We start from the raw sequence: 20,065 nt of genomic DNA, 5'->3' as shown, positions 1-20,065 counted from the left end.
TAAAGTTATGAGAGTTGAGCTATGAAGAGGAGATATGCTTTATTCAAGTGTTTACAGTACAATTCATGAAACAAGGCAGGTTAACATTGCTGTGGCTCTTAACACGGTGAAACAGTTGTTAGACCAAAGTGCAGTGAAACAGGACTGTGGATAAACAGTCCCTTTTCAATAAGGGTTCTTACTCCTCAAGTCACATTGAACAGGCTTGATCAGGTTATATAAGAGGATATTTAAGACTTTGGGTGGTTGAAAGGTTAAATTAAATTATTTTAAATAGTCAGTTCAGCTTGTATTCATGATAAGTATTTACTCTTAACTACATTCACTGGTACGTTTTCCAAAAGCAGCTAAAGGCACTTGAGTGCATTGAATTTGTAGAAGAGCATGGCACATTTCCCTTTTAGGGCAAATTACCCACTGCATAAGAAACGGTCTCAATGAGGAAGATATAAACACCTTTGTTACGTCTACAATATTCTCAACAAAGAACAGAAGTCACAGTCGTATTATGGAAACCTTGAAGTTATAAATGTGAACATACTGTATCTTCACACACAGAGGATAGACTTAACATTGACAAATGTTCCCCATAATCATATTGCAATGTCTCTTGTGAAGGATCTAGACATTTGACTCTGTGTCTTCTGTCTTAATTAAAGGCACATTATAGAAGAGATACAATCTGGGTGAATTCTAACAACTAACGCTTGAAGGATTTTACGTCCTGAGAGTCCGTCGAGCTACTTTCAGCAACATTGTATAAACAGTGCAACATGGAGTTTTCCCAACGACCTCTGGAGTCGGACGCTTTCCTACCGGTCATAAACTGCTCTCATCAGATTATATTACCACACAGATGATATGTTTCTCTTGTTTTCCTGCTGGTAAACTTTAAGACTTTCTGGGTCTTTTCTATTCAGGTTTTTTAAGCAGCTTCCCGATGGATGGAGGGAAGTTTTCTGTGGAGGAACTCTTTGACATGTGGCCAGATTTTGTTGGTTTCTGTCCCAGAGAAGGTCTCAAGCACACCTTTACTCCTGGAGAGGCAAACAGACACGGAAATCATTTTCTTACCATCAGAAAAAACCTGCAGATACTATAGATCTATCAGTATAACCTCCATAAAATGCACTGTACTACAAATAAAACATGCTGAATAGTGTTCAAAGTAAAATGAACCCTCCACCCCATCCTTCTATAGTTTCCTGTACTTTTTTCAAATGATGAACGGCCTCAAAATTTATGATCAAATAAGAATAAGTGGAACACTAGTTGAGCATATATCCCTGTGGTTTTAGGGAACACAGAGTAATATGTTTTCTTGCCCTAATTGGTCCAGAAATAGAAATGATGCATGTACTTGTAAACTGGGTCTAAAGCCTCACAAGTCCAGTATTTGTGCTTTTGCCTGCAAGGTTTTGTTATTTCTGGTAAAGAAATTGTTTTATTTTATTTATGTATGTGCAGAGAGGACAAGGCCCAATAGCATTTGGCTGCAGCCTTTTACCTATGTTAAGATATTTATGTGGACTACTCTTCAGTCAGACATCATATGTGCCGAACTTGCCTATTTAATATCTCTTGTCAGGGATGCAAAATAAATGATTGTAGTAACCAGAGTCCTAGTGATCTGATAAAAAAAGTGTTAATGGGTTAATTTGTGTGTGCTTTCCTACCTGTAGTACTCTAACACAGGCTCTGTCAGGGTTTCATAGGACTTCAGTCTCCGTGTTACTGTCTCTGGTGTGTCATCGTCCCTCTGGACCAGAGGCTCTCCTGTGACGTCATCCAAACCCTGGAGATAACACAGGGACAAATTATGTTGTTAGTGACACAATTACAGAAAGATTACCCATGCACAACACACTGTAACACACTGTATATATTATATTTTTTTCAAATGCTTCTGTTACTGCTGAATAATAGCGAGCGATATCATACAATAGGGGTTTTGCAGAGGGAAAAGGAGAAGTGAAGCTGCTGAGACAGAATTGCTGAATGTGGACATGCTTGTTGTGCAACAAAGAGCAAGACGTGTCGAGCTCAAACCCAGAGACAGAATGTGGAATGTAAACACTGCTCAAGAAACACAGAGCGGTGCCAGAGGGAAAAATGAGGCTGAAGAATGTCAGAGGATTTCTCAGTGCGTTTTAGATTTTCTTGCATTTTCAGCCCGTTTGGAAACAACACTGTGTTTCCATTGTATTCTTTTGAGGCTTAAACACAACCCAGCTGAGCAGCGGGCCATCATGCTAATGATGACCTCATACAGACACAGTAAACATTAATGGTGGCTCTGTTCTGCTCAGGCGTTTGAGTCTTTGAGTTTATATCCAAAATGCTTTTAGACATTTATGAAGAAAGAGAGGATGTATTTACAGGGACTTTGGGCGGATTGAAATCTATGTTGTAGACTCTGCCGCTGGGAAGGTGAGTCCAGCGAGAGGTCAGCCTCTGTTTGATGGTCTGGAAAGGAACGTTGAGGTTGATGACTGTGTCCACACTGTAGGCATCGTCCAGCGTCTCCGCCTGGGACACCGTGCGAGGGAAACCTGTAGAGCGAGAGAGACAGATGGAGGAACAGCAAGGAGACGAAGACGTGGGATGTGATAAATTACTGTGCCAGGATGTGAATTAGGTCAAAGAGAACGTTGCCCTGACAGCAGAAAACTAAATAAACATCCTTATGGAGGATTTTCCAAACATCTATATACACTTACCATCAAGCAGCCAGCTGCTCTGGCCCATGGCTCTCAGGTCACTCAGGATGAGACGAGACATGACGTCATCGGGTACGAGCTGACCCTGATCGATGCAGGACTTCAACAACAGGCCGAGCTCTGACACAAAAACACAGAGCGAAGAGATGCTGATCATGCGAAGAAATTAATGCTGTTTTAATCACCCTGCAGAAATAACTTTTAGCTGCTTCAGCACTGTTATTGTGTGCATAATTCTCAGTGCATTCTGTACAGCTGAGATTGGGCAACACCATATAGCTGTGTAAAATGTGAAAAAAAGAATCATGTTTACCCGGAAATGTGTTTAAAATGATGCATGGAACCTCTGGAATTAGCCGACTATAGTGTAATTATATTCTGGTTATAATCAAGCTGCACGAGCAAACAGAGGAATTTGTGTGTCCACTCTGACACAGAATGGGACATTTATTATTGCAAAGCTTTTAAAGTTTGAAAGGAATAATGCAGGTTTAGGATTTTAAGGCATGAGATTTTTTTTTCCTGTTACTTCCACTTTAATTGGTCTGAGTCCAGCGTATGAAAGGCATTTCCTGACAAGCCTTGAGAAATAACCTGACTGTGCTACTCTGATGTCACTAGGAAGAAACAGAGCAAAGGGTAAAACGGACCATAAAACTTGGTTAGGAAACTTAAATGAAGAAGTTGAGTAGAATTTTACACGGAAATGAATTCATGGTGTTATACAGCATTGCTCTACATACAGCTAAATAAGTTTATGCTTATTTTGTGTTTAGTACATGATAAATACTAGATGGGCACTGTGTAGATCTCATACCTCCACCAAGGGCCAACAGTCCCCTTATAAAACCACATTTAAATTCACTGGACGCAGATTTTAATTTGGATCTGCACAAAATGAAATTCAATCAAGCTACACTGAATTTCACACACTCACAGATATCAGTCCCTGAAATTTCATCAAGATCAATAAATTATTCCCTAGGAAAATGGTGTCAAGGTTGAGAAACGCCCTATCTTGCAATGTTTTTAAAAAAGTGCAAAAACGATCCTTGATCCGTCCCCTGATCCAGATCTATACGATAATGTAATGGGCTCTTTCCGGAGCCCATACCACAAGCTGCACCAACTTTCGTGGAAATCAGTTAAATAGTTTTTGTGTAATATTGCTAACAAACCAACCAACAAACGGACAGGGGTGAAAACATAACTTCTTTGGTGGAGGTTATATATGTTGCATGACCCAGAGCAAGGTGTCTAGAAAGCAAAGGCATTGCTGCATGGCTTTGGCAAAACAAATAGTGCTTAAGAGATATCTTAGGAGGATTTGTCAACAAGTAAATGGATTCATCTATTTGGTAGATTAGATAGAGTTTATGTGCAGTGCTCACACCCAAAAGAGGTTTTACTACAGCCAAAGGTTGGTGTGGTACAGGTCTCAGGAAGTGGAAGGTCACAGCTGCAGATCCAAGGACTGTTTGGGGGGAAATCTTAAAAGAAAAACTGCTTTGACTGCTTTAACTGCTGCGGTGGAGCTGCTCGGCTCAGCTGCCAACAACAATAAGAATTTCAGTTGAACTGTTGCACCGACACTTTGCAGTATGAAACTACAACATGGGCATGAGGAGGGGAAATGCATGCCTGCATAAATAATGAGTATTTCCACGGCCTCAGTTCACCCCCGCATTACACTCCTCGGTTTAACCAGTCCTGCAGTTGTACTCCGTCACACATTTCTTCATCTGTAGCTCCTCCTCTCAGGGAACAAAGGTGCACACACTTTCCTTATCTTTATCTTCCTTTATCTTCCTCCAAGGTGATTTTGAGAGATAGTAGGGCCTCATTCCAAGCACCAGGTAATGTTGGCTTAACGGTTTCCAGTGCAAACACAAAGCAAAATGCTCCGTTAGCACATGCTACCCATTTTGACCTTGACTTCTTTTCTACTTATTCCTCTTTGGTAAAGATAAGAAATGAACGTTTAGGAGTGGACCTCTTATCACAGTAGTCCAGAAGACAAACTTAGACAGCAGTTATTATTTTGCAGACAATACTTTGCAGTGAAGTATAGTTTAATTCAGGGAAATCTTTCTTGTGTTTTGAGCACAGTGATAAGTTTGTTATGCTCTGGGAGGAAAATAAGTGCCTGTGTCTGATAATATCCTTGCAGCCTGCGGATTTATTAAAAACAGGTTAAACATGTGCAAATGTTATTCCAGATGATATAAACACTGTCCCGGTATTTGTTAGTCGACATGTCCCCCGCGTCTCACCAGTTTGAGCGTTGATGTTGCATCTCAGGATGTCCCCACTTGAGAGGTGCTTCAGTACAAAACTTTTGGTTATGCGCGCGGACACTGTTCCTTTCCCCGATCCCGGAGGCCCCATGATGACAGCCCGGAAAATCTTGTGGAGAGCCATCATTAAACGACTACTTATCGAATTGCTACGAGAGGAATATCCGTATATTTCCCATGAAAGCCCCCTCGCACCACCTCCTCCTCTGGATGCGCAGCCAAGTCCGGATCCGAGCAGGTTTCTCTCCCAAGAAATGTGCAGCGTAACCAAGAGTGGGCGCGTCTTCTCCGGCGGAGCTAAACTCTCCGTGGACCTTGACTTGTGTTTCACTCAGCTCCGGAGAAAAACAGGAGGAAGAGGAGGAGGAGAAAGAACGAGGAGGAGGAAGATGATGAAGCGGTGAGCAGCACAGGGAGATGAGGATGCGGCGACAGTCTCCTGACGACGCACACGCAGTGAAATGAGCCGAAATGAGCCAAACTTCCCGGCCTGGTCACAGTTTACGGTTTAGTGGAGAGGTATTTATTTTATAATGCGGTTATGTAATTGGTCTTTCCTACTGGCGGGGAGAGCTGGTTGGCAAGGTTGAGCTGATTAATCCTTTCCTAACCTCGATTCGGTGCACAGAGCTGCAGGTTTACACACAACCTGAGGTGAACTACCGCCTGCTCTCTCATAATATACACTCTTCATATATATGTTTTTCAGGAGTTTGGCCACGTCAAAAAAATTTAATGTTGTTTTCATATACATCATTGATCTAAATATGACTTTACTAGTAATGAACACATTAAGAAAACGTGGTTCTAATTATTATGTTAGTTCTTGTGAAATTATGCCAATATAATATAGAGGTATATATATATCATACCTTTATATAACATATAAGTATATATATAAGTCATTTCACAAGAGTAAACAAGATTGAATATAAAATATACATACCATTGTTTTACTCATATTCTATCTATCTATGCATTTATATGTATGTATCGTTATCTCGTATACATGAAGCACAAATACAACATAAACACACATGTAGTCATCCTGTGCCACTGTTTAATCAGCCTACTTTTCTCTATCCATAATATTCTGTGTATGTTATGTACATATTCTCTGTGTTTTCTTTAGTTTTTTTTCCCTTTACATAAAAAAAAAATGTATATATATATTGTACTTTCACATGTTCTCTTGTCTTCCTGGTTGTGTCTATCTGCTGCTGTAACAAGTGAATTTTCCCAGCATGTGATGGATAATTTTATTTTATCTTATTGAAATTATCTATCTATCTATCTATCTATCTATCTATCTATCTATCTATCTAATATTTAAAAAGGTCTGATAGCAGGTTCAGTCTCAGTCAGTTATTTTGCATCTATTTACGACCCTTGACATTTCTAATCTAATAATCTGTGTAAATATTGATTCATTCACCCTGTTGTTTACGTTAGAATCCGGTTTTGTGCCTTTAAGGATCAACGTCACAATCCAACCACGCCCACTTTGTGTTCCTGAATACTGATCTGGCGCCACCTAGCGTCCAGCCACAGCACGGCACTCTTTAGAAGAAGAAAAAAAAACAATCGCGTATGTCCCTCGCGCGCTGCCGTACCCGTCCCCTCCCACCACACGCGTCTTCCTGGACAAACACACGTGGATTCCCGCTGACGCTCGAACACAAACAACACCATGGCCAGCCACGGACTGGACTACGACGGCTGCAACTTCTTCAGGCAGCGGCTGGTGCTGTCCACGCTCAGCGGGAAGCGGGTGAAGATTAAGGGCATCCGCTGGAAGGAGGACGACCCGGGGCTGCGCGGTGAGTCTCTCTCGCTCTCTCGCTCGCTGCCCCCCCGCTCCCGCGTGTGGCGTCGCAGTTAGCACCGAGGCTAACGCGCTAGCTGTTACGCAGTTGGGAGTGAGGCTGGTCAACAGGGCGTCGGGCGTGGGGGGGGTGGGGGGAAGGCGAGGGGATGGTTGCGGGTAATGTGGGACGAAGGCAACAACAGCCTGCTGCAGCGAGTTTGTGTGGTGTTGTTGTTGCACGAAGGGAGATGTTGTTCACTCCATTTTGGTGACTTTATCTCGACATATGTGAGTGAGGATCGTCAGAAGTTTCCAGTGTTATGACCAGAATCCAGGGTTTAACTTTATTGACTCCATATGTTCTGGTGCAATCTGGAGAAAAAACCCAGCAAAATAACGCATTCGATTTTATTATTAGTAGTATTGTTGTTATTGCTGACATTTAATAAGTTATGATAGACTTTGCTTGAACTAAGGAAACATGTTGTTTGCTTCACTGTGTTTTTCCTTCCTCTTCCTCTGCAGATTTCGAGGCCAGCTTCATCAGACTCTTGGACAAAGTGACCAATGGCTCCAGAATAGAGATCAACCAAACAGGTAAACGATGATGTGAGGTTTAACTGCAGACTATGGGGTTTATAAGATAATTGGGTTTACTGTCAGTTTATGAAAATGTGTTGAGGGATTCACTAAGAGACAAATACAGATTTAACCTGAAGATATGCAGTGTTTTCCATTATTTTTCCCCCTTATAATAATGTCATGTCATTCTGATTCTGAGGCAGGACAGGATTTGTCTGTGTTAGCTCTGTCACTTTTCGCCCAAAAGCTCTGAGTTTTCATTGTCTTTCCAAGTTGACATCTTCATCTGCATCTTCTATGTGTATGACACCCCCTTTTTCATCCTGAGATATTTGTATTCTTCCAATTTCACATCAGTCAAATGTTAGAAATGACATCAACGCCCCATTCCCTTGCTTAAGGAATTAGAAATGAAGGAAAATGTTCTCACATACAGATTCTCTGGGATATTTTAGGAAAATGTCCGTAGTTCTGTGCATGTCTGAAAGTGTGAAACTCACTGTCCTCGTTTTTTCCTCTCCTCTCAAGGTACCGTGTTATTCTACCAGCCTGGCTTGTTGTATGGAGGCGTGGTGGAACACGACTGTAGCCCGCAGCGCTCCATCGGTTACTACCTGGAAGCGCTGCTCATGCTGGCTCCATTCATGAAGAACTCCCTGAAGGCCACTCTGAGAGGAGTCACCAACGACCCCTTCGACCCGTCTGTGAGGAAACACACTTGTACTCATTGTCTCCTGCATTTGTCCATTGGATTTTCTTATGACTCGACTCTCATGATCAAACTGGGTGTGGCCCTGATTCATGCCTCTGCAGAGAATATGTAAACCATGTTGTGGATAAGTGCACGCCTCCTAAGTCCAAAAGGACACTGCCCTCTTGTGCACACATCATTATGTGCAATTATCTGCCCGTGTCAGCAGTGTTGCGGAGAAGAGCTGATGTCTGTAGAACAAAACACAACAGGTCAGGGTCACATCCAGGGTGAATTTCTAACAATTCAGAAAATTGACTTTGATTTTTATCTGAATATCAGGGGCCACTGAGTTTGTTTTATGTCCTCAAGTGAAGCACTCAGACACTGCATCACCCATTTCTTGCTCTTTTAGCATTAAAAAAAAGAGGATAATGTCAACAAACCAGACACAAGTACAGAGCGGCGTTGTCATGGAAACACTGAGCAGCATCTGTGCTTGTTGTTATTGAGATGAAAAATGGTCCAGTGCAGACTTTTATTTTTTTAATTTTGGTTTTTCATTAGGTGGTTGGAATTTTAAATCCCTTGCAGACATGTTGGGATGGATTTTAGGATTTTAACACTGTTTGTCTGCTACAGGTCGACACGCTGAAGTCCACTGCTCTTCCTCTGATGAAGAAGTTTGGCATTGATGGAGAAGGTTTTGATCTCAAGGTGAAGACATCATGTTGCATTTTAAAAAGCATGATATATTGTTCTATTTTTTTTTTATTTGATGTTTCCAGCAAATGCAAATATATTGTTTTTCCTGCTACTTCTCTCAATCCCACTCTCTCTCTCTTTGCTGCTCCCTCAGGTGGTGAAGAGGGGGATGGCACCGGGTGGGGGAGGAGAGGTGGTGTTCACGTGTCCTGTCCGGAGAACCATCAAACCGGTCCAGTTCACAGACCCAGGAAAGATCAAGAGGATCAGAGGAATGGCGTATCCTTCTCAGGCCATGGTTCATCTGTACACAGTTATGTTTTACAAGAAACTCAGGTGTATTGTGTGCAGTTGTAGCTTTTAGGATTATGATTCATTTCACCTCGGATTAATAATTTTGTTTGCAAAATAATCTTTATGACAGTTTATTACTCTATAATACAAAGAAAAGCAGCAGAGAAAGGTGATCGTGAACTTCTTGCTTATAAAGAATTTAAGCAATGGATTGATTATCATAATAGTTGAAGAATTTTCTTTTGCCTAATTTATTGACATACTTATTTTTCAGCTTATCTCTTTTTTATCTCATTGTGAATACCAAAAAATAGTTATAGTTATAGTTAACATGATGAAAGTCTACAATGCCCCCTTGGTTTTAAAGGTATTTGTATCATATTCCAGTGAGTTGTTTAATTATGTCGTTACCCTGTAAGACCACGATTTTATTTTGACAAACTCACACTGTTAAATTAGTCGAGAAAGAGCCTTAACTTTCCAAACCCAGATATTCGGTGCGAGTTTCTCCTCAGATGGCGAACAGGATAGTGGACTCAGCCAGATCCATCCTCAACAAGTTCATTCCAGACATCTACATCTACACAGACCACATGAAAGGAGCCAGCTCTGGCAAGTGAGTACCTCAATGTACATTATATACGTTAGCTAGTGATTTTCAGCTATTCTATCGGTATCTGTTAGTCTCATTAAAATAGATGCTCAGTGATTTATGTCTCTTAACTTTCAGGTCTCCAGGTTTCGGCTTGACGCTCGTGGCCGAGACGCTGAACGGCTCCTTCCTCAGTGCAGAGATGTCGTCCACGCCACAGGGGCAGGGAGACATCATACTGCCAGAGGACCTCGGGACGAACTGTGCCAAGCTGCTTTTAGAGGAGGTTTATCGGGTAAGAACAGTAAAGTCCAGCATTTATTATACACATTCCTTTAAAAATGTTCAATCTAATAATATACTATAAAGATAAAGGAGATCTCCTCTCAACTTATCTTAATTTGAAAAACATGTCCACAAGTTTACAAAAAGGAACTAAACTATCTTTACAATGATGTCTTCAGATTTGTCTCAAGACATTATCTCTCAATTGTCCTCATGAGCGCAGGCTTAGGTCCAAAGTACCAGATATCAGACTCGGCTGATCTCAGTTTTGTTGAACAAGGAACATCTTTCTTTTGATTTCCAGCATGAAGAGCGTCTTTATTTAAAAGGAGTAAAGATGTGCTTTGTGTTTGTCTTTTAGACGGGTGGGAGACGGAATTCAACCAGGGTGGCTTTAGCGAACAAGACACTTTGCTCATTGGTGCATTTGCTCTCATCTTTGTCCACAAGGTTTCCTGTGTCTCTGTTTCTCTTATGCTGTTGAGGGCGGTTTGATCAACTAACTGATCTAAAACACAACTGCCATTCATACTGTCATCCAATAAGTCTCATATTGGTTTACAGAAGATTTCCACACCAAAGTCTTATTGAATACATTTACTGGAAAATATCCATTATTTCTGTAAGATGATAGGAAGACGCTGCAAGCAGCAGCTGGAGAACCAGTTTTCTGTCACTGGACAATTCAGAATTCTTGGGGAATACCTGACATACACAGACATAATAAACCCAAAGAGCAACAATGACTTTTACTGCCCTTGTTTACCAGCGTTCTCTGGATAATGAGCGTCAACCCCGGTCAGGAATTCAACTGAGAAACAGTTTGTGGGCTGACCCACGACATAGAAAGCAACTAAAGGGCGTTTCCATTCGAAACCGTCATGTAAGTGCGTATGTTGGTTGAAGGCCGTCTACCCAGGGGCATTTTCCTTCGTAAAATAAAAATAATTGTGTTATCCATGGAATACTCTCAAAAAGCTAAATGACAGCATAAAGCTACTGATTGAAAATCAAAGAACAAAAGCTCTCGTATAGGAAGTAGCACCACAGCACTATCTTTGAAATTTATTAATTATTCTGTCAAAATCAGGGGATGGAGTCTGGCAACTCTCTTAAACAGACGGTGCAAAATATACGATTGACCCATCGTTAGGCCGGTCGCTATTGTTCCCCATTTAAGCCTTTCTTAAAATTGCAAAGTCAACAAAATCAACAAAGATCACCCTTGTTTTATAAATTGTACACTGTCCTTTATTTGTGTTTCTGGCAAAAGGGTTCGGCAATAAAACAGTATTAATAATTATAGCTTTCATGTCCATGTAGTTTGTCCTCAGGTGTGACTCACAACAGTAGCTGCAAGATAAAGTAACTTACTATAAACATATACAGGCACAGATAATGTCACACAGGGGGAAAAAAGAGCTCACTTCATCAGAATATACACAATTAGATCCAGTGACTCTGTGACTTCAGTTTGCTCCCGCATGGCTCTGCCTCTCAGCCCTTTCTCATAGGAGCCATGTGAGTCCAGTTAGCTGGTCAGGGTAGAGCTGATTAACTCTGAAAGAGCAATATTGTTGGATGCTTCTTCTTAACTCCCAAGCCACAGAGCAAGGAGCAAACGCTTCTGTTCAGCAGACATGGAGCATGGTGGATTATTAATAATCTGCCAATTGTTAACTTTTTTTTTTTTTTAAGATTCACTTCATTGAAAAATTGAACAGCTTTTTAATAACTGCTGGTTTTGGTACTGTAGCAGGAGGACGGGGTGATTCCTACAGCTGCGAGAAGAGAGGATGACACCAGCGTGAAAATGGTTGTGGACTGTTAATTTTTAATAAAACCGAGAAAGGGAAAGAAATTAGCCGGATTTGCATTAAAGGGCATGGGCGTTCTGTGTTTGTGCGCAGGTCTGTTTGTTTTAGGGTTAATCAGTACAGTCTGCTTGTAGTAAACCAAAGCTACACGATGGACATTTTGTTTTTGGAAGTAACGTCAACACTGGACAGGACCTGATGTAAGTGGTGCTCTCTGGAAATGTTTATTACAGCAAGATCTTGTCTTTAAATATGAGAGTTTTGTCATCTGCATGTCTCAGCTACAGTTTGACGGATACAAGTAAATAAGTAGTATTAAGATATTGGATGCAAAGGTAAAATCTAAAATCATTGTTCACCCAGGTTTTGATGATAGATATTGTTTTTTATTTATTTGAATCTAAAAAAATTCAGTTTGTGTTTAATTCAGAACGTCTCTGGTTGTTTTTCTTCAGTCGTAAAAACATGTTTTGAAGGATCGGTCTGTGAGAAAGAGGTTGTTGACCAGGACTCTATTGGTCACTGCAAACATCTTTTTTTTTTTTACTAATTTTACTTTTTATCGCATCATAGAACTCACTTGTCTGAACCCACATATTGTTTGATGGTTTCGAAATGACTTTGCCGTTTCCTTTAGGGATTCAAGGGACTTTTTCACGAGGCCTCGTGCCTGGTTGGCTCTCTGCCTCTTGGGACATCTTAACCACGATGTCTCTATGGAAGGCAGGGCCTGACACTTATTTTGAAATGGAAAAGTTAATGTAGTTTCTATTTGTGTAGCCCGGATCAGCAACTCGGCAAGGTAAGGTGCTCGGGCACAACTTAATCTCCATTGCCGACCTTAACGTGCTGTAATGGAAAATGTCAAGAGAAGTTGCCGAAGCTGGATAAACCCTCACTTGTCAATTTAGGATTTTTGGTCTCAGTTGAGTTTTTTACTGGAGGCAAACACGGCATGTTTCGTTTGAAATGTCTTGAAAATGAACTCATTCATGCATCTAGACAATGGGAAGTAAACACTGAAATCATTTGTAATCAAAAGTAATAAGCATTCAGATGGATTCGATCAAACTTGTGATGATGTCGTAGTTGTGAATTAGGGAGCAAAAGTAGAATTTGATTTGTCAGAATTTTTTTTTTCTCAGCTTATACATTTTTGAAGAAGCAATTGATGAAGAAGGGATGTTTTTAACAAAATCTCCACCTCATCAACTTTTGAAGCCACGTCGCCATATTTCTGTTGCAGTGATTTGATTATCTAATTAAATCATATTCGTGCTGACAACCTTCAACATAATACTTAGTGACTGCGCCACATGCTTTCTGACAATGGATCCACAGTGATCCTGTGTAGCTGTCACGGCCATTTTCAAGTTTCCTGCACTTTCCAAAATGCTTTGGGTGTGTCCAGTCTAGAAAATTCCTCTTCATACTGGCTGGGAAATAGCACATTGAGTAATCAGGATGGCATGTGCTCACATGGACCCGGAGAGTGGATCCTCTGTCCTCTAAATATCTCATATGTCTAAGGAAAGGGCCGAGAGGAGAGGTCAGGTCTTCAGGAGCAGGAAAACGCAGGATTATTTAGGAAAACTTTTCTAACTACTTTACAGGATAAATGAAGGGGCACTTTAGTAGGAAGTGTCATGTGAGGAGATCGGCTACAGTTGGAACCTGAAGCCACAACGTCTGCCTCCGAAAAACCACAATAAAACTAAACAAATGTCCTTCCTCAAATGTGCTTGTAGCTCTGGGCAAACATTTGACTTTAATTTGGTTCTGAGTTTTCTCTCAGTTGATCTGGGTTTGAGTTGGAGACATTAATTCAGTGTCCAGAGATTCCCACTGTGTTTTTGCCAACATAGATACCCACTGTTGGACGTCAGGGGGTTGCTGAGTTCTTCCTAATCACCTCCATGACGCATGTCTCTGTTGTTTTTGTTGCTGAACCGCGTCGCCCCTCCTCTTTCTCTGTTTTAGGGTGGCTGCGTGGATTCGTCCAATCAGAGCCTGGCCCTGCTCTTGATGACCCTTGGCCAGCAGGACGTGTCGAAGGTTTTGCTCGGACCCCTCTCCCCGTACACGTAAGTCATTGTCGCAGTGAACTTTACAAACGAGTTAATAAACAAATGCACAACATCACATTTAGTTATTCTTCTACTTGTCCTCTCCTGGACAGTGACAGTGATACACAATGAACTGAACCAATGAACAACAGATGTGATAAATATTCACATAATACGTGAGCCTTGTCTATGGATTTTTATGATTTTCACTCTTTTAAGAGAACCAGTGCAGTTCATGGTAAACAAGTCACTAAGCACAAGTGAAAATAAAATAAATATGAGTTGCCGATAGTGCATTATAGTTATTTAAAAATAAAAAATACATGTATTTTTTTTAAATCTTTTTCTCTGTACAAAGGTTGCTGAATGTCTGATGGAAGATATTTACATTTAAAAATGTTTCTATGATAAATGACAGAAAGAACTAAATCAAATAAAAGTGTTTAATGATTGAACGACCACAGTTAATTTCAGACGTCATCATCACCACTAACGAGGAGAGAACTATGAACTGTCCATTTTCAGTTATCATGGTACCGGTGCTGTGTTCCTCTCAAGTACAGTACTATGATAACTGAAGATTGGCAGTGCCATCACAATCCTTTCTTCCCCTCACACAGGTAACAATGTCACTGCTGTTTTTTGAAGAACTGCGATTTGAATACAGTTTGAATGTATTTAAATAATTTTTTTGCTTGTCTCTGTTAATGTAAAATGTCTTTGCCTTTTATAATAAATTGTATGACATCCTAACTTTAAGATTGTACTGTGCATTAGAGAGAGAGGATTGATTTTGACTTTTTAGCTCTATTGACATCACTTGAAGCAGAAAACCTAAAGTAGAACCATTACACTATGTTCTGGAATCTTATCCAACACAGAGTAAACGCCTCTCCTTTGGGACAGACAGTTCAAAATTGGGATACGCCAAAAGCAGTAATGCATAAAAATTAATTTGGAATTTAATTTCCTACGTTAGTGCCTCTATGTCAGCAAATAGCCGCGGCCGGAGGCATTACGTCGTCAGGTTGTCCGTCCCATTCTTGTTTAGATGTGGCACAAATGTTTACTTGGACTCAAGGATGAACGGGTTTGTTTTTAGTGGTCAACGGTCAAGGTCACTCTGACATCGCTAAACAAATTTCGGCCTTTCAAACACAGTATCTACTAATGTCACTCAGACAATGCAAAACACGGTTGTGGCCATAATTCAAGAAGTAGTTTGTTGTTTTGAAAATTTTTTATACAAATGTCAAATTGGATAAAATGAAGGGATGGCATTTTATATCCAAGAGGTTTAAGGTCAATTTAATTAATGTCCTGCAAAGACAGTTTTGTGGTCATTATTTAACATTGTGACCATATTTCCTGCATCCTGGTTCTTAATGACTCTGCTTCCTCTACTCTTTTGCCATCTCTACAGAATCGAGTTCCTCAAACACATTAGAGATTTCTTCCAGATCATGTTCAAGATCGAGGTCCAGAAGCCGTTAGAAGACGAAAGGAAAGGAGGAGACAAGGTCCTGATGACCTGTGTAGGAGTCGGTTACAGCAACATGAACAAAACTCTAAAATAAAATATTTATATTTTTATAGAAATGCTTTGGTCTTGTCTTGTATCACGTTGCCCACTCACATCCCACAGTAAAATATAGTCTTTTTATTTAGTTAAATGTGAAAGTTATGACAATCTCTATTTGTGTGCAACTGTTAATAATATACTAGAAGATATCTGTTATATTTGTTACTTGGAATACAGACAACTTTACACATTCAGATATTTAACAGCATCTTCACATCCATGAACATCAGCTTCTAAAGACTTGTCTGCATAGTTTTAAAGTTACATCAATGTCTGGTTGCACATTACTGGAATTCCACATTTTTAAAAAGCTTTTCTAGGTCGGTTCAAGTTATCTTCAGTGTTAAGAAAATATATCAGAGGAATGAAAAGGTCAGTGACTTATAGTTCTTCCCTTTTTTCTAATGGAGTAATGCTGCACTGTAAACCACAGGAGTCAGGAGGAGTTAGTCGTCTTGGCCACAGAGATGCTTGAGGGCGTCTCCGTAACTGCCTGAAACTTCAGACTGCAGAAACGTGATGGGGAGAAAAAAAACAAACAGGAATTTGTGTCTGTGGTTTAAGAACACGTAAACAAAATTCTTGTCCCACATTTAAAATAAGATGCATTGACATTTAGCCTTATTCATTTATAGTAATATGGAGAGATTGTAAATTTGTATCTGAGTGTATGAACTGACCTCTAACTGGGAGTAGAGGGACTGTCCAAACAGCTTCTTGTACTCGCCTCTGATGTCCAACAAATCGATCTCTGAGCGACTGACGATTATCCTGGTGATGATGCACTCCGTGGTCCCTGCACCCTGGATGAACCATAAGGTGCCAATCACTTTTATTATTCATCCCCTCCCTTTACTGTGCAAGAGCAGCCACTTCTGTGCCTGCATGGCTTTGCATTATTTTTCAATCTGCTGCTTTGGAGCCTGTTGACGCTTTTCAACCACTGTTGTGCATTTAGTGAAAGCAGCAGCGGCAATAAAACGGTGGCTTAACATTCCTTTCCACACCAGCAGTGATCAATACAACTGTCTGCTGTGCATAAAGCGGGCACAGATTATCTAAACAATATGTGGATTTGGCTGCTTACCTTCATGCTCTGGAAAAGCACCTCCGCGAGGTATGCAGGAACGTTCTTCACGCATTTCACTGCACAGACAAATAGGTCGGGTGAGATGTGTGTCAAATGTGCAGTGGTTCACTTTATCACGCAACGGTGAAAATTGGACCACAGCTCATTGTTATTTTGAGAATTAGTGACACGTTTTTCTCACCGACAGCCACCAGCAGCATCTCCAGGTCTCCAGACATCTCGTTCTCAATGCTCTCCTGCAAAGTCTTCTTGCTGATGCTCTTGTAATCGACCAGAGCTGCCAAAACAACACAGAGATTTTAATACAACTTTTTTTTGTCTTGTTGAAAATGTAACAGATTTGAATTTATGGCGACACAGAAGGGGAATGGCTTGGATGAACTTTCATGTAACTTTGTACAGACGTTTATAATCTCATTGGATGAACCCTAATGACTGTGTGGCCTTTGGCACCACCATTTTGACTTTTGGCTAAATGTCTTTAAAGCTACTGAACAGAAAGTGTACGGGACCCACTCTGTCGGAGCTGGGGGATGTTCCTGTGACACAGGATGTCAATGAACTTGTCTTCATCCGTTCCCCACTTCTTCTCCCCTGCTTCATACAGCACCTGGGAGGGAAGAGAAGGTGGGATGAAAAAACGAGGGTTGACTCAACACACATCAATGGTTTAATTGTAGAGGTATTACCTTAGCATCTGCTCGAGCTTTGGCAGCATCCACATGGGTGCTCTCGTCTCTCTTCCCCTGTGACGAGGAACAGAGGGAAATAGAGATTAATTTAATCTTGTGAGCCTTTAAAAACAATATCCATGTCACAATTCAACATCCGAACATCCGAACCCTAACCCGTTAAAGTTGTTTTTTAACGTCATAACAGATCTTGTAGAAAACAGCTTTGCTTTACTATTTACCAGTTAACAGTTAGTTTACTTACTTACTAACACTTACTTACTTACAATATAAAAATATCTTTAAAATGTGATTGTGCATGAAGAAAAATATGAACATTTCTTTTTTCCCATGACATTTTTAACATAGCATTCCTAATAAAATGTGTTGTTTGGGTGTTTCTGGAAACACCCTCTGATACCATGTCTATGTTTTAATTTGAATGTACAATACCTCAGCCAGTATGAGCAGTCCTTTTCCGAACTCTCCACCAACCTCCGACTGCAGATCCTTAATCAGAGAATTTCCCGTTTCTTGAATGAAACACAAAAAAAGATTGAATAATCAGATGACAATTATCTGTTTCGCAATAATTGGAAAGTTCTGTGACATTACAAACACAGACCTGCCAGGTAAGCCTCAGACAGGGCTTTAATCTGTCTGCTGGACCTCGAGGAGAAGATTTCTATCAGCGTGCTCTCTGTGGTGCCGGCACCCTTCATGTGAGATGCAAAACACGAGATGCAAAAGTGAATGATAGCAATAATAAAGAGCATGTGGTTCTTTGATTAAAAAAGTGATATTGTAATGAATCGAAACTAATCTGAAGCAAAAGTCTGTGCAACTTTTAAAAAATACACTGTGCAACTTCCTTTTACGACACACAATCTTACCTTGATGGCTTTTATTACTTCATGACAGTCAAATACAGCAGGGGGCGTTACCAAGGCAACTAACAAGTCCTCAAAGTCTCCGTGGGTGTCGCCCTCCAGGTCATCTACTAATTTCTAATGGAGGAAGGTTGATAATACACAAATATTACTCCACCCCTCATTTTCTCCTGTACCCAGAATTAATGTATTTCATTTAGATAAACATGCAGTGGTGTAATACCCGTCCTGTGGCCTTCTCATAGGCTTTAGCAATAAGCTGACGCTGAGCATTGCTTCTTTGGGTCAACACCTCAATCACTGTTTTTTCTGTCGTACCTGTAAAGAAGAGGACGACACAAAACAGGCTTACAACTCCCCCTGCACGTGGAAAGTAGAAGTTAATACAACCTTTCATAAAAGGTCAAGCTTGTTCCACAAACTGACATAAGAGCACACTTAGTGAAATATAACCCTTTATATGATTAAAGTACTGAACATGTTCCTCTGATTTAGTATCTATGATATACAGTGTGCTGATAATGATAAAGTCAGTAGCTTACCGATGCCCTCGATGGCCTTCCTCAGTGCAGACACATCTTCATCCACTTTAAAGTTTGGCTTGTCCTTTACAGTTCCTCTTGAACCGGACTGATAAACACAGGAACACATTCACAGGCTCATGAAACATGATCACCACAGTACAATAACACATCCCTATGTAGTGGTCAATTCATTATTACACTGTTGATAATACTATATATCAGATGCTGTCACATTTGTCAGAATCCATTAGCAAACTGTGATAATAATTACAACCATTATTATTATAATGTATCTCTAAATGGAAAGGTCATGTCCAACTTACTGCCATAGTCAGTGAGGAGGGGGAGTCTAAGAGCAGATCCAAGTCATCCTACAACATGAGGCAACATACATATTTACAATATCACCTAGAATTTCTCATACCCAATTTAAACCATAAAATCTCATTGAGAGCTATTACTCACCCACACAGACATTGTCGTGTATTTAGAGAAAAGTCTTCAACTATAGGGAAGAGAAAAATAATACAGAATTTAAATATTATTTATCACTACAGAGTGATCTCATATATTTCCTCACAAATGGACTCCTGGTTCTGATATTCTCTGCACAAACGTTTCTCCCATTTCATCCTCTGACTTTCACTTCTGTCTCACACTTACATGAAAAAGAAAATCCAGTGGTTATTCGATTAAATACTTCCGCGTTTTTCAACAATAACTTCCCTTTTCTGACAGTCAACAGAAGTGTAGTAACATCAAGCCCACGACATGTGTAATGTCGATCGCAGCCTAGAATACGTTTTTTCCCCCGATCAACAATGCGTAAAAACGCATAGAACCATGGAGAAGGACAGAGAACAAACGTGTCGGTGGGTAAAAACTGTGATCAGATGTCAGATAATTGATGTTATTTATTCTTACCTGAAGCGAGATGATAAACGGTTGATGTCCAGGAAGGTATTTCACACTTTGACAAAATCACCACACCTTTTTCAGCGAGAAGTCCGGGAAGGCAACACCCACGAGAGGAGGGAGGTGAATCACGGAGACGTTTGACTCCTCCTCATGTGTACACAGAGCTGCTATGACTCAGGATTTAGAAACAGGATTTATAATCTTCCATCCTTCTCTGTAACTTGACTCACTTACGCAACAGTGTATCTGATGTTATTATAAAGTGACATCATCTGCTGCACATTTATTTTAGTTTTAAACACAGAACAAATGTAAGGAGAGGAAAGGCAAATTTATTTGCATAGCTTATTATCATACACAGGGGTCATTCAGTGTGCTCTGTAGGTATAAACCAAGCATAGAAGTACAGATGAAATGCATCAAAACATTATAAACATTACATTAATAATAAAGTATAGAAAAACACAAATTATATATCAGATCATGTCTAATTAAAGTGCAGGATTAAGTGATTAAGTGATGGCACTGGATAAT

The 20,065-nt window shown here is 40.3% G+C and overlaps 3 protein-coding genes across 4 annotated transcripts; 1 reads left to right on the top strand and 2 right to left on the bottom strand.

The window, feature by feature from the left end:
• Window positions 1–20: 20 nt before the first annotated feature.
• ak3 (adenylate kinase 3) lies at window positions 21–5,340 on the bottom strand. The gene is made up of 5 exons (XM_035185104.2): window positions 4,994–5,340; window positions 2,721–2,840; window positions 2,380–2,552; window positions 1,677–1,795; window positions 21–1,037 (listed from the first exon to the last, which is right to left on the bottom strand). The coding sequence occupies exons 1-5, from the start codon at window positions 5,142–5,144 to the stop codon at window positions 926–928; spliced, it is 675 nt and encodes a 224-aa protein (XP_035040995.1). The 5' UTR covers window positions 5,145–5,340; the 3' UTR covers window positions 21–925.
• Window positions 5,341–5,388: 48 nt separating this feature from the next.
• On the top strand, window positions 5,389–15,455 carry rcl1 (RNA terminal phosphate cyclase-like 1). 2 transcript variants are annotated; one of them, XM_035185097.2, is made up of 10 exons: window positions 5,389–5,536; window positions 6,492–6,837; window positions 7,350–7,421; window positions 7,935–8,110; window positions 8,740–8,814; window positions 8,957–9,081; window positions 9,587–9,712; window positions 9,827–9,983; window positions 13,771–13,874; window positions 15,280–15,455. In XM_035185097.2, exons 2-10 carry the CDS (start codon window positions 6,708–6,710, stop codon window positions 15,431–15,433), a joined length of 1,119 nt encoding a protein of 372 aa, XP_035040988.1. In that variant the 5' UTR covers window positions 5,389–5,536; window positions 6,492–6,707; the 3' UTR covers window positions 15,434–15,455. The 2 variants fall into 2 exon arrangements, with proteins under 2 accessions (XP_035040988.1, XP_035040989.1); XM_035185098.1 differs by lacking the exons at window positions 5,389–5,536; window positions 6,492–6,837 and adding an exon at window positions 6,977–7,112.
• A 46-nt stretch (window positions 15,456–15,501) lies between these two features.
• anxa3b (annexin A3b) lies at window positions 15,502–19,670 on the bottom strand. Its single transcript, XM_035185103.2, has 14 exons — window positions 19,538–19,670; window positions 19,079–19,118; window positions 18,937–18,984; window positions 18,632–18,719; window positions 18,313–18,407; window positions 18,093–18,206; window positions 17,825–17,915; window positions 17,653–17,732; window positions 17,218–17,274; window positions 17,045–17,138; window positions 16,710–16,805; window positions 16,526–16,584; window positions 16,119–16,241; window positions 15,502–15,944 (listed from the first exon to the last, which is right to left on the bottom strand). Exons 2-14 carry the CDS (start codon window positions 19,088–19,090, stop codon window positions 15,885–15,887), a joined length of 1,017 nt encoding a protein of 338 aa, XP_035040994.1. The 5' UTR covers window positions 19,091–19,118; window positions 19,538–19,670; the 3' UTR covers window positions 15,502–15,884.
• Window positions 19,671–20,065: the final 395 nt, after the last annotated feature.

The sequence above is a fragment of the Hippoglossus stenolepis genome, chromosome 18, assembly GCF_022539355.2.
Source record: "Hippoglossus stenolepis isolate QCI-W04-F060 chromosome 18, HSTE1.2, whole genome shotgun sequence".
NCBI lineage: Eukaryota > Metazoa > Chordata > Actinopteri > Pleuronectiformes > Pleuronectidae > Hippoglossus > Hippoglossus stenolepis.
The sequence above is the reverse complement of the archived record's forward strand: the minus strand, read 5'-3'. Positions and strand labels throughout refer to the sequence as shown.

What these genes read in the sequence shown, in the direction of transcription:
- ak3 (XM_035185104.2), bottom strand. Translation starts at nt 5,144, where the DNA reads ATGATGGCTCTCCACAAGATTTTCCGGGCTGTCATCATGGGGCCTCCG. An exon ending in GAGCAGCTGGCTGCTTGATG is followed by an intron (nt 2,553 to 2,720) that starts GTAAGTGTATAT and finishes CTCGCTCTACAG; the next exon opens with GTTTCCCTCGCACGGTGTCC. An exon ending in CCTGTGTTAGAGTACTACAG is followed by an intron (nt 1,038 to 1,676) that starts GTAGGAAAGCAC and finishes TTGCCTCTCCAG; the next exon opens with GAGTAAAGGTGTGCTTGAGA.
- rcl1 (XM_035185097.2), top strand. Translation starts at nt 6,708, where the DNA reads ATGGCCAGCCACGGACTGGACTACGACGGCTGCAACTTCTTCAGGCAG. An exon ending in GAGAAGGTTTTGATCTCAAG is followed by an intron (nt 8,815 to 8,956) that starts GTGAAGACATCA and finishes CTGCTCCCTCAG; the next exon opens with GTGGTGAAGAGGGGGATGGC. An exon ending in TTTTAGAGGAGGTTTATCGG is followed by an intron (nt 9,984 to 13,770) that starts GTAAGAACAGTA and finishes TCTCTGTTTTAG; the next exon opens with GGTGGCTGCGTGGATTCGTC.
- anxa3b (XM_035185103.2), bottom strand. An exon ending in GTCTGAGGCTTACCTGGCAG is followed by an intron (nt 17,733 to 17,824) that starts GTCTGTGTTTGT and finishes GTTTCATTCAAG; the next exon opens with AAACGGGAAATTCTCTGATT. An exon ending in GATGCTGCTGGTGGCTGTCG is followed by an intron (nt 16,585 to 16,709) that starts GTGAGAAAAACG and finishes TTGTCTGTGCAG; the next exon opens with TGAAATGCGTGAAGAACGTT.